We start from the raw sequence: 14,275 nt of genomic DNA, 5'->3' as shown, positions 1-14,275 counted from the left end.
CAAGTGATGTATTATATTTGGTTGATATTTACTGTACACTTGATGTAAGTTTAAAAATGAATAAAGAAATTATAAATAAAAAAATAAATAAAAAATAAAAAAAAGAACAGTTTGTAGGCATTTGCTTAACTTGCATGAAATTAGGCTCAACAGGTCCTGATCAGCCCACATCAGCTTCAACGGGAAGTGGACATCTATTGAATACTAGGATTCCAGTAAGTAAACACTCATTTAATGCGCTTGTAACCTATTCTTCCAGTAGCACAAAAGTAACAAGTCACAGTAAAATCACAACCATCAAACCAGGGAACTCTAAACTAGAAAAATAAAAGCTATTGAGGGGCCCTTACTACCTAAGGAAGTTGTACAGTCCAACAGGCTGACCAGAATTATCATGGCATCCGATACATTTAAGTACATAACAGCAGGCTGGCAAATAAAAATACTGTACTCTTTTCCAGCTTTATAGAACAGAGACCAAAGAAGTAAACAAGACCATTTTGATATAGAAAAAGAGCTTTGCAATTATTATAATTCAGTAATGTATATACCTTTTTAAAATCAGATAGATCTTCTCTCTCTATTCTGCTGCTATACGGTTTTCGGCTGTCCAGATAGTTGTTAGATTCAGTACGGCCCAGGAGTGCATCATAGCGGTCAAAAGAGGGAGTGTTTGATCCTGTATTGTGCCTTCAAAAGAATATGTACCTTCAAAACACTTGTTTTCAAGTCTACAGGACTATTAAGATTAGCACATTTGACAACTGGGTATACCATTACATTACTGACTTCTATTCCGCCCGTACCTTGCAGTTCTGGGCGGATTACAAAAGAGACATCTGGACATTTCCAGGAGATATTACAAGAAGATGGGTGAATTACAGTTTTGGGAATGGGATATAGCAAGGAAGATTGGGCTATTCCAGTAGATTTACAATTTGGGGAGATGTACAAATTGGAGATAGTGCAGTTCCAGTATATATACAGTTTGGGAAGCAGTTGACATGCTTGAGGCTTTGAAGAGTAAGGATAACTGGAGAGGGGGAGAGGTTGAGGGAATTACACGGAAGGGAAACCAGGGTTAGAGTTAAGACATCTGGATAAATTTTTTGAATAGTTGGGTTTTGATTTCTTTACAAAAAGATTTGAAGTCGCTTGTTGTTATCAGCAGGTTGGAGATGGTATGGTCCAGTTTCGCTGCTTGTGTCGCTCAGTAGACTGTCAAACATCTTCTTGTGCTGGGTACCTTTGGGTGGGGGGTAGGTAAATGGAGTCTTAGTTCTTCTTTGTCTAGTGGTGAGGTTTTGGTTCAGGTGGGTTGTTTAGGTAATTGGGGGATGTGCCATTTATTGCTTTGAATAATAGACAGTATAATTTGAATTGAATTCGTGCCTGGAATAAACAGCAGTCACATGTTTCTAGATCTAGAAACTAAGATTTATTTTTAAAGGTCCACTAAAACATTTTTTTTCTAGATAGGACCTCATTCAAGATTCAAATGAGAAATCTGCTACAACTCTATAAAAACTTTTAATAATTTATTGCGACAGGTTTCATTTCATCATTAAACTGATTTGTGGGAATAAAATCACAGCTTAGTAAATTTGAAGTTCAAAAGTTAAATATACAAGAGCTGAGGCTTTACAGATATTTAAAAAACTTAATAGGAAAGCATACCTTGTAAGGAGCACATCGTTCTGAAAGAGAGATACATATTAAAGTTAGGGCAGTGCATGTAAAACAGAACAAGTTGTTTAGTACAGGACAAAAAGTTACAGTACTAAATATATTCAATGTGTGACCCTTTCTGGGAAAAATATGACCACTCAACATAATAGCAAGTTCAACTGCAGCTATTCTCTAACACATTAGTGTGGCACAGTGGTTAAAGCTACAGCCGCAGCACCCTGGGGTTGTGGGTTCAAACCCATGCTGCTCCTTGTAACCCTGGGTAAGTCACCTAATCCCCCAATTACCCCAGGTACATTAGATAGATCATGAGCCCATCGGGACAGACAGGGAAAATTGCTCGAGTACCTGAATAAATTTATATAAACCGTTCTGAGCTCTCCTGGGAGAACAGAATAGAAAATTGAATAAATAAATAGTGTGAAAACTTTCAGCCTCTGATAACTAGAGTTGGTATTGTGACATCATAATGCCTCATTCCACCAATGCCTAACAGCCAACATCATCAGTGATGTCACAATGGTTTCACTGTTCTATAGTTAGCTCACTTTTACTACACTGATTTTATAGTGGCACAGTGGTTAAAGCTACAGCTTCAGCACCCTGAGTTTGTGGGTTTAAACCCACGCTGCTCCTTGTGACCCTGGGCAAGTGACCTAATTCCCCCATTGCCCCAGGTACATTAGATAGATTGTGATCCCACAGGACAGACAGGGAAAATGCTTGAGTACCTGAATAAATTCATGTAAACCATTCCAAGCTCTCCTGGGAGAACAGTATAGAAAAATGAATAAATTAGGACAGCCTTTTGAATAGATGCAAGCCAATTTTTTGCATTTTAACATAGATGGAAGAATTCTGTTCTTACATAAGTGTCTCTAAAGCACTTTCCTGACAGATTGCACAATTACTATCAATTGTCTGTAATGACTGATTTTCATCCATTTTGGAATGAATTAGCTACCCTGGGATTTGATTCTGGGAATGCCAGCTCTAGAGTGTATATCAAAGTAATGTTAACCTTACACCCATTGCAGAATTACAGTATATTTAAACTCCATTTACAACTCTGAAGAATGGTTTTGAACAATGGCAGTCATAAAATGTCTTGGGGCTGCTTGGTGAAGAAATCTAGGTTATAATTAATATTGTATTTTGCCTACAATAAATCAATGGTCAAATACTGTTATGAACTGCATAGGTTGAAAAGGGATTATTGTAACCTTTAATACAATTATTAATCTCTCTGGTGGGAATCCTGGATCTCTCAGCCTTCCATGGGCCTGTTCAAAATTCAGAAAATGTCCCCTGTTCTATCTGTGGGATCCAAGTGGCAGGCAGAGCCCCACCAGGACAGACAAGGAAAATGCTTGAAGTACCTGTATGTAAACCGCTTTGAGTGTGGTTGTGAAACTATAAGAAGGCGGTATATAAGTCCCTGTCCCTTTCCCTCAGGTATTAAGTCACAGAATAAATAGGAAATACATTGCAATGTAGAATCTTTAAAGACAGAAATTCTATACATGTGAAGGAAGACAACACTATTGGGGTGTAGTACTATCCACTTGGCCACACTGAATACAGACCATGAAATATGTTAGCAGAAATTAGGGAAGCCAACAAATTTGTCAACACTCTAAATAATGGAGGATTTCAATTACCCTGATATTGACTGGAAAAATTTCATGCCTGGAAATACTAGGAGATAAATTTGATGACTACTTCATGAAACAGCTGGTCAGGATGACAACAGAAGGAAATGCCAGCCAAAGTGAACATCTTTCAAAAACACGGAAAAAGGATTTGAACGAAGAAAACAGGAAGCAGCATAAACCCTGGCAAGGGAGGATAAAGAATTGGGGGGCAAATATCTTGCTGTAGAGGCAAAAAAAACCAAAACTGTCAGGTACATCGGACACAAGAAGCCTGAGAGGGAGTCAGCTGGACCATCAGATCACGAAGGCATAAACAAGCACTCAGGGAGGACAAGACCATAGTGGAGAGACCAAATGAATTCTTTCAGATCTTTATTGGGGAAGCCATTTGATTATCTCACTTTAAAGCAGTGGTTCCCAAACCAGTCCTCGAGACATGCCCAGCCAGTCATATTCATTTTGTCTATCTTGAAAATCTGACTGGCTGGGCATGTCTCAAGGACTGGGTTGAGAAACTCTGCTTTAAAATAGACCTTTATTTTTAAACTGAGTTAGGTTTAGACCAAAAACAATTCAATCCCGCCCAGCTTCTGGTTACAGTGCATTAACTGAAATCACAGCAAATAACCCATGTTATAAACTGTTCCCTTTGCAATGGATGTTACTTGTTTATTGTGGAGATGCAATATGAAATATATGGCACTTGAGTGGTTGGCCTATGAAAGAAATCTTTTTAAGCTGTACTCACAGATCTGAAAACAGTTAGCTTATAAGGGTTTAAAAAAGGTTTGGATAATTGCCTAAGAGAGAAGTCCATAGGTACTGTTATCATCCTCGCCATTTGTATTCTGTAATTTGCTGACTGTCCAGCTCTCTTCACTGTGTACCGCCTAGAAGTCGTAAGATTATGGCAGTATATAAGAAATAAAGTTATTATTATTATTGAGGAAATCCACTGCTTGAGGAAATCCATTCCTAGGATAAGCAGCATAAAATCTGTTTTACTACTCTGGATCTAGTGGGACCTGGGTTGGCTACTTTTGGAAACAGGATACTGGGCTTGATAGACCTTCAGTCTATCCTAGTATGGCAATTCTTATCTGTCATATGCTGTGCCTGTATCAGCTTCTCACCACAGTTGGAAATGGAGAAGGGATTTCTGCCTCAGTCAAAGCAAGGGTAGCTCCAGCAGCTTGTCTTCAGACTGCCTTTTATTCAGGTTCCAAAAACCTGAAACCCTCGATTCCTCAGCTCCCATGTGATTCTTCAAGGTGGGGGAGGGGGGGAACACTCACAACCGACCTCTGCCAAGCCTCCTGGCCAGCCATGGGGCCAGATCAGCCTAAGCACAAGCGCCTGACTCCACAGTGTAAGCATGCTCCCAGGGAGCAGTTAGACATACTTCGTCCAATATTACTTCGTTCAACAGTTTTTAAAAGTGTGACCCTCCTGGCTTCAGCATCTGACCCTTCTCCCAGACAGAGCTGTCCCAGGACTACTGGGAACCTCTTACCACAGGGAAACCTCGACCAAGAATGAATTAAATCCTGAAGATAAAAAATCTAGTGAAGAGCAGATGAAAGATCTTCTCAACTTGCTTGCAGAAGTTAAGACTGAGGAGAGGGGATGCTGCCCAGAGAGCAAAGTGGGCAGAGAGAAGAAAATGATTGATGATTTCTGTACGCAACTTGTGAGTAGGGGGCAGAGAAGAAAATGATCGAGTTCTTCTACAAGCAGCTCGCAAGTTTAGGTGTTTAACCCAACCATAAGGAATCGAACGTGTTTGCACAGGAAGTTAAGACTGGGACTAAGGATCAATCCTTATGGCACCCCACTGATAAGGACTATTCTTGGACTGCTTAGATAAAAGCATTAAAAGTATAGCTTTAGATCAAACACACAACTTTGCCACCATTATGTGCACAGAAGATAGGTGTTTCTCTATAGATAGAAAATACTAAATTTCAACTAGATCTAACAAATACAAAGTGTTATATTTTTCAAGAATTCCATCTAAAAATCAAGCGTTACCTGACTTTCCTTGTTTGTTCCATCTTCTGTGTCTGATGGATGCTCCTGGTCATTGTCATCACTCTGGTTTTTAAAAAAAGGTTTGCAAATGCCTCAGATTATTTTTCTCAAATGCAACAACTGTTTTAAATTGCACTTCAAGTGCAGGACTGTGTTAGACTAGCCATAATCTATACATACCCATCCCATACTTTACTTCTTTCCTTGCATTCCCACATCCTCTGGAGTAGGGCACAGATATACAACTTACCAGTCCTTGGTAGACACCAGTTTGCTCTAAGCATCTTTTATTTCCCCCCCCCAACACATATTATATACAATCTATAAAGTATATAGATTCATCCATACACATATGTGCACACAAATAAAACTTGATTTCAAAAAGCTTTTGATAGTTACTCATACATATTTTTTTCAGGAGGATGACATTATAAGTAACGAAGTTGAGCTAAAATTGTTTGATCATGTTTTATGTTTCCTGTTAATTTTAATTGTGTGTGTATGCTTTTTGTACCCCAACTAGAATTTGGAAATACTGCAAGCTATACATTTTAAAAAATATACACACACTTTTGTACTGTTAGCGCCCAACATATTCTCCACTCAGCCTGAGGCATTCTCAAGCAGTAAGAATGATTCTGGTCTTTTTTCTCAAAAAATTCTTAAGCTTAAAGTATACTCTACAAATAAAAAGGAGGTAATTGTGATTATCCAATGCAATCATGTGTCATTGGATGATCTAGTGTTTAGCCCTGTAAATACCCTGTAAAACCTAGTCTGTGTCTAGATAAGACCCAATGGAGAAGAAGGGAGCCAGGGCACGAGGCAAACCTCGGCAAGGCTTTTTTTTTGTTGCTTTTTTCTTTTTACAGGAGGAGAGGCAGAGGGGAAGGCAGGAAGAGCAGCCAGAGCAGGCTGCAAGTCCGGGGTCGCGGCGAGAGTTAGCTCCGCCCCCCCCACCCGAGTCACAGGTTGCATCGGGCCCGGGCTCCCCCTTTAAGAAGAAGGGAGCCAACGGCGCCCAGCCGTTCTGCGCATGGCGAATGCGAGCGGCAAAGGCGCTCGCCTTAGCGAGAGCGCCTTTGCGAAGAGCCTTGAGGAGAGCCAAACTACACTCAACTAGGATATCTTAGAGCAGCAACCTATCCCTTTAACCTATACCATAGAAACATAGAAGATGACGGCAGAAAAGGGCTACAGCCCATCAAGTCTGCCCACTCTGCTTACCCACCCCCTGTCTATGCCCTAATGACCCAATTTCCTTATCTTGATCCTCGTAGGGATTCCACATGGGTATCCCATTTATTCTTAAAGTCTGGCACGCTGTCTGCCTCGATCACCTGCACTGGAAGCTTGTTCCAATGATCAACCACTCTCTCTGTGAAGAAATACTTTCTGGTGTCGCCATGAAATTTTCCGCCCCTGAGTTTGAGCGGGTGCCCTCTTGTGGCCGAGGGTCCCTTGAGAAAGAAAATATCATCTTCCACTTCGACACGTCCCGTGAGGTACTTAAATGTTTCGATCATGTCTCCCCTCTTCCTATGTTCCTCAAGAGTGTAGAGCTGCAATTTGTTCAGTCTCTCTTCGTACGAGAGACCCTTGAGCCCCGAGATCATCCTGGTGGCCGTCCGTTGAACCTATTCAATTCTGCGCTCATCTTTACTGTAATGTGGCCTCCAGAATTGCACACAGTACTCCAGATGAGGTCTCACCATGGCCCTGTACAACGGCATTATGACTTCAGGCTTTCGGCTGACGAAACTTCTATTGATACAACCCAATATCTGCCTTGCCTTAGATGAAGCCTCCCCCTAATCTCACAAACCCTCGTACTTCACACAAACTTGCTACTCTCACACTAACTCACAGACAGCCACCCCTTCATACACTCTCAGCTCTTTACTTTTTAATCTCTCAGACAATCCAAACCTTCACAATCTCGCATTAATCTCTCAGACTCCCTAATCTCTCAGACATCAATATCTCTCGCAATCTCACACTAACTCTCAGTCGGCTATTTCTAACTTTCTCTCTCTTTTTTGTTTTTTTTCTCTAACAGGCAGACCTAAATCACAACTTGGAAATGGCAGGGAGGACTAGAAGCGCCAAGGCTACAATCAATTCCAGCATTCCAGCCACCATGGGAATCCAGGAGGAGATCATGGACGGCGTGCAGAGGGAGGAGGATCCAGGACGATGGACAGAGGTCTCTGTGCAGACCGAGTCCATCCCTTGGCATTACACTACAGTCTCCACGCAAACAGAGGAGGCCGCTCAGCTGGATGGGGCTCTCATGCAGGAACTGTGGAGCCTCAGGGAGGAAGTGGAACGCCTGAGGAGCATCCGCGAGGATGAAGCCTACATCGACGGAGTCGTTCAGGAGTTGTCTCAAGTCACAGAACATGCCCACGACAAGTCCATTCTCGAGACGCCCAAATCATCAGCTTTGAAACCGACATTTGGGATACAGGCAATGGCCAGCGACAATGACACCTGGCAGCTGGTGACCTCTTCCACAGGCAAAGGTAAACAAAGGAGATCCCCCCCCCCTTTTTCAATTTCTTCATCCTCTTCTTTTTCTCCCCAACAGGCCAACCCTACGTCAACCCCTCACCTCATCCTGAGGAACAGATTCCAGATTCTCCAAGAAGAAGCTGCCGACGACAAACAAGAACAGACCCAACACGAAGAACAGGAGCAGACCCAACAAGCAGCTCCATCTGATGACCGACTCCCCCCCACAATGAAAGAAGCGCAGAGTAATAGTCATTGGGGACTCCATGCTGAGGGGCACCGAGGGACCAATCTGTAGACCGGATACACTCTCGAGAGAGGTTTGCTGTCTACCTGGAGCCAAGATACGGGACGTCACCACCAACCTGGGTAAACTACTCACACCTCATGATCATTTTCCTATGCTTCTTATCCACATAGGTATGAACGACACTGCAAGGAACACCCAGGAGACCATCGCCAGAGACTTCGGAGCCTTGGGTGTGAGGCTGAAGCAGACGGGTGCGCAGGTGGTCTTCTCTTCAATCCTCCCAGTCAGAGGCAAGGGAAGAGCCAGAGATGAATGTATCCTAAGAACCAACGAATGGCTACAAGGATGGTGTCGGGATATGAACTTTGGATTCCTGAATCATGGAGAGGCGTTACAAGGACTTCTGGGACCAGACGGACTCCACTTGACCAGCAGAGGTAAGAACATCTTCGGACACCGACTAGCCCGCCTGCTTCGTAGGGCTTTAAACTAGGTAAGTTGGGGGAGGGTACCTACTCATGTACTGGTGCGGAAAGGAACTATCCTGATGGGATGAGTCGACACTCTGCTTCCAAGGTAAGGGCACACATAGCAAACAGTTCTCTAGGAGCCACACAGACTCAGGTGGAAAACGCCTTACAGCGACCTAGCAAACACAATTTGTGGAGGGCCATGTATATTAATGCTCACAGTCTAGGCAATAAAATTCTAGAGCTGGAAACTGAAATAAGGGATGCCAACCTAGACGTAGTGGCAATAACCGAAACATGGTTTACGGACTCACATGGGTGGGATATGACTATACCGGGGTACAATCTACTTCGTCATGACAGAGAGGGCAGGTTAGGTGGTGGGGTAGCACTATACATTAAAGAAGACATCAAAACCACCAGGATCACAGATGTCAAATACACCGGGGAGTCCCTCTGAGTTAACCTGGCAAGAGGTGGCAATAAATGCCTGTATCTTGGTGTGGTATACAGACCCCCAAGACAAATGGAAGACATGGACACGGAATTAATCGAGGACATAGAGAATATCACTCTACGGGGAGACACTGTACTGCTTGGGGACTTCAACATGCCTGATGCAGACTGGAACACATTTTCAGCAACCACCAGTAGCAGCAAGAGGCTTTTGGCCTCCATAAATGGTGCACAACTAAAACAGATGGTAACGGAGCCCACTAGGGCCCAGGCGATCCTTGACCTGGTACTCACCAATGGGGAAAGCGTCTCAGAGGTCTTGGTAGGAGATACGCTAGCCTCCAGCGACCATAACATGGTATGGTTCAACCTTAGGAAAGGATTCCCTAAATCAATCACAAAAACAAAGGTACTTAACTTCCGGGGCACCGACTTCACACGCATGGGAGATTTCATCCATCAGACGCTGCAGGACCAAGCAGAGACCGGTAATGTGGAAGCTATGTGGTCGTACCTGAAATCATCCATACACGAAGCTACTAATCGCTACATAAAATCGGTAGACAAACGGCAAAGAAACAATAAACCCCAATGGTTCACTGAGGAGATCTCGCACCTCATTAAGGAGAAGAAAACAGCATTTCTTTCCTACAAACGTACGCAGAGAAGGGAAACTAAAGTAGAATATAAGACCAGGTCCACAGCGGTCAAAACAGCAGTTAGGGAGGCCAAACTTCGAGTGGAAGAAACTTTGGCAAAAAACATTAAAAAAGGGGACAAATCTTTATTCAGGTATATTAGTGATAGGAAAAGGAACACAGGCGGCATAGTACGCCTTAGAAGACCGGACGGAAACTATGCGGTGGCGGATTCTGAAAAAGCCAAAATACTAAATGAATATTTCTGCTCAGTCTTCACCTGTGAGGCACCGGGACACGGACAAACAAATTGCGGAAGACCCGTTTCAGATTTTGAGTTCACACCTGAAGACGTCTAAAGCGAGCTGACAAGGCTCAAGGAGAACAAGGCCATGGGACTGGACAATTTACACCCAAGAGTGCTTAGAGAATTGAGAGATGTTCTGGCGGAACCGTTGGCCGTGCTCTTCAATCTCTCACTAAGCACAGGGAAAGTTCCGTTGGACTGGAAAACAGCCAACGTCATTCCTCTGCATAAAAAGGGTTGCAAGGCTGAGGCTGCGAACTATAGACCGGTGAGTCTCACTTCAATAGCGTGTAAACTCATGGAAACACTAATTAAGCATAAATTAGATACGGTCTTGAATGAGGGGAATCTCCGGGACCCCAGTCAACATGGATTCACCAAGGGTAGGTCCTGCCAGTCCAATCTTATTAGCTTCTTTGACTGGGTAACAAGAAGGCTGGACTCAGGAGAGTCCTTAGACGTCGTATACCTTGACTTCAGCAAGGCTTTTGACAGCGTCCCACACCGCAGACTGCTGAACAAGATGGAATCGATGGGGTTAGGAGTAACACTAACTGCATGGGTTAAAGATTGGCTAAGTGGCAGACTTCAGAGGGTGATGGTTAACGGTACCCTCTCCAAAACGTCGGAAGTGACCAGCGGAGTGCCGCAGGGCTCAGTCCTGGGTCCACTCCTCTTCAACATATTCATTAGGGATTTGACTCAAGGGCTTCAAGGTAAGGTAACCTTATTCGCTGATGATGCCAAACTATGCAATACCATAAACGGCTACAATCTGCAGAATACTATGGAACAGGACCTCCGTACTTTAGAAAGTTGGTCCTCTGTCTGGCAGCTGGGCTTCAACGCCAAGAAATGTAAGGTCATGCATCTCGGAAATGGAAATCCATGCAGAACTTACACCTTGAATGGAGAAACTTTGACCAAGACTACAGCAGAACAAGACTTGGGAGTGATCATCAGTGCAGACATGAAGACTGCTACTCAAGTGGAGAAGGCTTCATCTAAGGCACGGCAGATGATGGGTTGTATCAAGAGAAGTTTCGTCAACAGGAAGCCTGAGGTCATGATGCCATTATACAGAGCCATGGTGAGACCTCATCTGGAATACTGTGTGCAATTTTGGAGGCTACATTACCGTAAAGATGTGCTCAGAATTGAATCGGTTCAGCGGATGGCCACTAGGATGGTCTCGGAGCTAAAGGGTCTCTCGTACGAAGAGAGACTGAACAAATTGCAGCTCTATACTCTCGAGGAGCGTAGGGAGAGGGGAGACATGATTGAGACATTTAAGTACATCACGGGACGGGTCGAGGTGGAAGATGATATCTTTCTTCTCAAAGGACCCTCGAACACAAGAGGACATCCGCTCAAACTCAGGGGAGGGAAGTTTCGTGGAGACGTCAGGAAGTACTTCTTCACGGAACGAGTGATAGAGCATTGGAACAAGCTTCCAGTACAGGTGATCGAGGCCCGCAGTATCCCAGACTTCAAGAATAAATGGGATACCTATGTGGGATCACTGCGGGAGTCATACCAATAAATAGGGTCGCTAGGATATAGACTTAATAGAGCAGGTCAGTAGAGTTAAGGGGGCCAGTAGACTTAAAAGGGGGTCAATGGTATGGGCAGACTAGATGGGCTGTAGCCCTTATCTGCCGTCATCTTTCTATGTTTCTATGTTTCAATGTGAACAGCCACAATTACCCAATTGTGACGAAAATCTTTTTGCTAGCAAGTTTCCAAGTTTCCAAGTTTATTAGTTTTTTAATATCCCGACCATCAAGCAAATGTCTGGCCGGTTAACAGTGTTTTGTAAAGGCTAAAAATGTTATAAAATAATGTGAACGTATATGACGTAGACTAGACAAACTGGAGGGTGAGGGAGATAATGGGAGGAAGGGAGAAGTTACATAATTTAGTAAAGAAGGAGAAAGTGGGGAGGGGATAGAACGTGAGGAATAGGGTAGCATTGTTGCAGCATATACTTATTCGCTGTAATAGTCAGAAAGAGGGAGAGTGGGAGACGAATAAGAGAGAGACTTAAGAGAAGAAGGAGAGTGATTTAGATTCAACCGAAAGCATCTTGAAATAAGAAAGTCTTTAAGCCAGTCTTGAATTTATTTAAATTTTGTTCGTCCCGTAAATGTTGTGGAAGAGAGTTCCATAGTGTGGGTGCAGTTACTGCGAAATTGGTTTTTCGGGTGTAATAGAATTCTTTTAAAGAAGGAATGAAGAGGAGTTTTTGGTCAGAGGATCTTAAAGTACGAGGGGAACATTGTGGAATCAGTAGTTTATCAAGGAATAGTGGTTGATGGAAAAGTTTAATTTTAAAGGAGAGTAAGATGATTTTGTAGGTGATGCGATGCGTGATGGGGAGCCAATGAGCTTCTTTAAGGAGAGGAGTAACATGATCAAATTTACCTTTTTTGTATATTAATTTTATTGCAGAATTGCAGCACCAGGAATGTATCCTTATCCCTCACTTGCATTTGCTGACATACACCCCCTCCTTTTAAAACCTTTACATCTAGATTAAAACTGAACTCCCACACATTATAGGTTTAAATGTGATCTTGGTAACCCAACATAAATGAGGAATATTTTAACTTTACTATATAATGTTCAAGTAGATGCCATTTTTCCAGCTTTAGATTTCTTGCTTTATATTGGTTGAGTATGGTAACTACACTTCAGTCAGTTTTCTTTCCCTGCTAATACACCTGTTTCTTTAAGGCCAGAATTTTGACTCACAGAACATCTGAAACTCTATTGGGAATGAGGAAGTTAAAACAGCTCAGTGGATCAAACAGAACAAAATGGTTAACAAAGGCATTTGGAAACAGAAAAAAAAAAAGCAGCCACCCAAACCAAACTTTCAGAACAAATCAGTATTAAATACTCATTCAAATGTACACTTATCCTTACTTTAACATAAAACATGTTTCTGTGCGACACAGATGAGGGAAATTATTGTGTCAGTCACTGAAAACAAATTACAGGGATTCTCAGTGAGGGAAATAAACACATCCAATTACTGGCCTAGATCAGGGGTAGGCAATTCCAGTCCTCGAAAGCCAGAGCCAGGTCCACAATAAATATGCATGAGATAGATTTGCATCTCAAGGAAGCAGTGCATGCAAATCCATTTCATACATATTCATTGTGGATATCCTGAAAACCTGACCTGACTGGCTCTCAAGGACCGGAATTGCCTACTCCTGGCCTAGATCAGGTTTCTCAACTCGGTCCTGGAGTAACCTCCCCTTGCCAATCAGGTTTTTGAATATGCATAAACTTGATTTGCATACACTGCTTCCATTACATGCAAAATTTCTTCCATGCATATCATGAAAACCTGACTGGCAAGGGGTACTCCAGGACAGAGTTGAGAAACACTGGCCTAGATCAGGGTCAGTTTGCATAGCTTAGTTATCTTGGAAACCAGACATATTTGCAGCCCTACAGGAATGGAATTGAGAACCCTTAATCCAAAGCATATTGACAGCACAGAAAAATTTAAAACAGTTCAGGCTTACATCCTGTGTCCAAAAGGAAACGCCTGTAGACCTTCGCTTTCCTCTTGGTCTCCGTCGTTCTCGTATTGATTTGGCCTGTGATTTATCCTCACCTTCCTTCTCTTCCTCTCTCTTCTCCCCTTCTGCAAACAGTTGGTTTTAGTTAATGAAACAAGATAAACAGCTGAAAAGTAATCTTCCAAACTAGATGTAGCACAATTGGATACAAATATTTCAAATTCACTACAATGGTAATCTTACAACAGGGTGCCTAGGCTGTTAAGGTACAGACGCACATATGTTGTGCTATGTTCTGATGACAGCTTTGTATCTGATGACTAACTTAAAAAATTTATTGGAAGATCAGAGTAATATAGATGAACAAGACTGGCAAAACTAACCCATTCTAAAAAAAACGCACCACCACAACAAAACACTGAAATATTAATCCATTAATATATAATTCCTTCATTACCCTACTATTTCCTCATATATTCTTTTCTTTCACTCTCCATCTAGGAAGTATATCAGAGCACACAAAGTCCTAGGCGCTCAGTCTCATGCGCGCACTCAAACAATGATATCCGACTGCTTTTCACGACTTCCTTTCCATACCCCAGTTCATACTTTCAGGCACTAGCAAACAATATTACAATACTCTTCCAAAATTCGTGGGGGGTTCCATTCCAGGAACACCCGCGAATTTTGAAAAACCACAAATGCGGTTTTGAGTCTGTAAAAAGGCAG

The 14,275-nt window shown here is 42.7% G+C and overlaps 1 protein-coding gene across 4 annotated transcripts in view; it reads right to left on the bottom strand.

The window, feature by feature from the left end:
• The window catches only part of PPP1R12A (protein phosphatase 1 regulatory subunit 12A), a 183,881-nt gene that overhangs the window by 19,319 nt on the left and 150,287 nt on the right, over positions 1 to 14,275 (bottom strand). For all 4 annotated transcript variants that reach the window (XM_033951481.1, XM_033951484.1, XM_033951482.1 and 1 more), the window contains 4 exons: positions 13,550 to 13,671; positions 5,376 to 5,438; positions 1,678 to 1,697; positions 552 to 690 (listed from right to left, as the gene is read on the bottom strand). In XM_033951481.1, coding sequence (XP_033807372.1) covers positions 552 to 690; positions 1,678 to 1,697; positions 5,376 to 5,438; positions 13,550 to 13,671 — 344 coding nt within the window. The remainder of the gene's footprint in view (positions 1 to 551; positions 691 to 1,677; positions 1,698 to 5,375; positions 5,439 to 13,549; positions 13,672 to 14,275) is intronic.

Source organism: Geotrypetes seraphini, chromosome 7 (assembly GCF_902459505.1).
Source record: "Geotrypetes seraphini chromosome 7, aGeoSer1.1, whole genome shotgun sequence".
Lineage (NCBI taxonomy): Eukaryota > Metazoa > Chordata > Amphibia > Gymnophiona > Dermophiidae > Geotrypetes > Geotrypetes seraphini.
The sequence above is the reverse complement of the archived record's forward strand: the minus strand, read 5'-3'. Positions and strand labels throughout refer to the sequence as shown.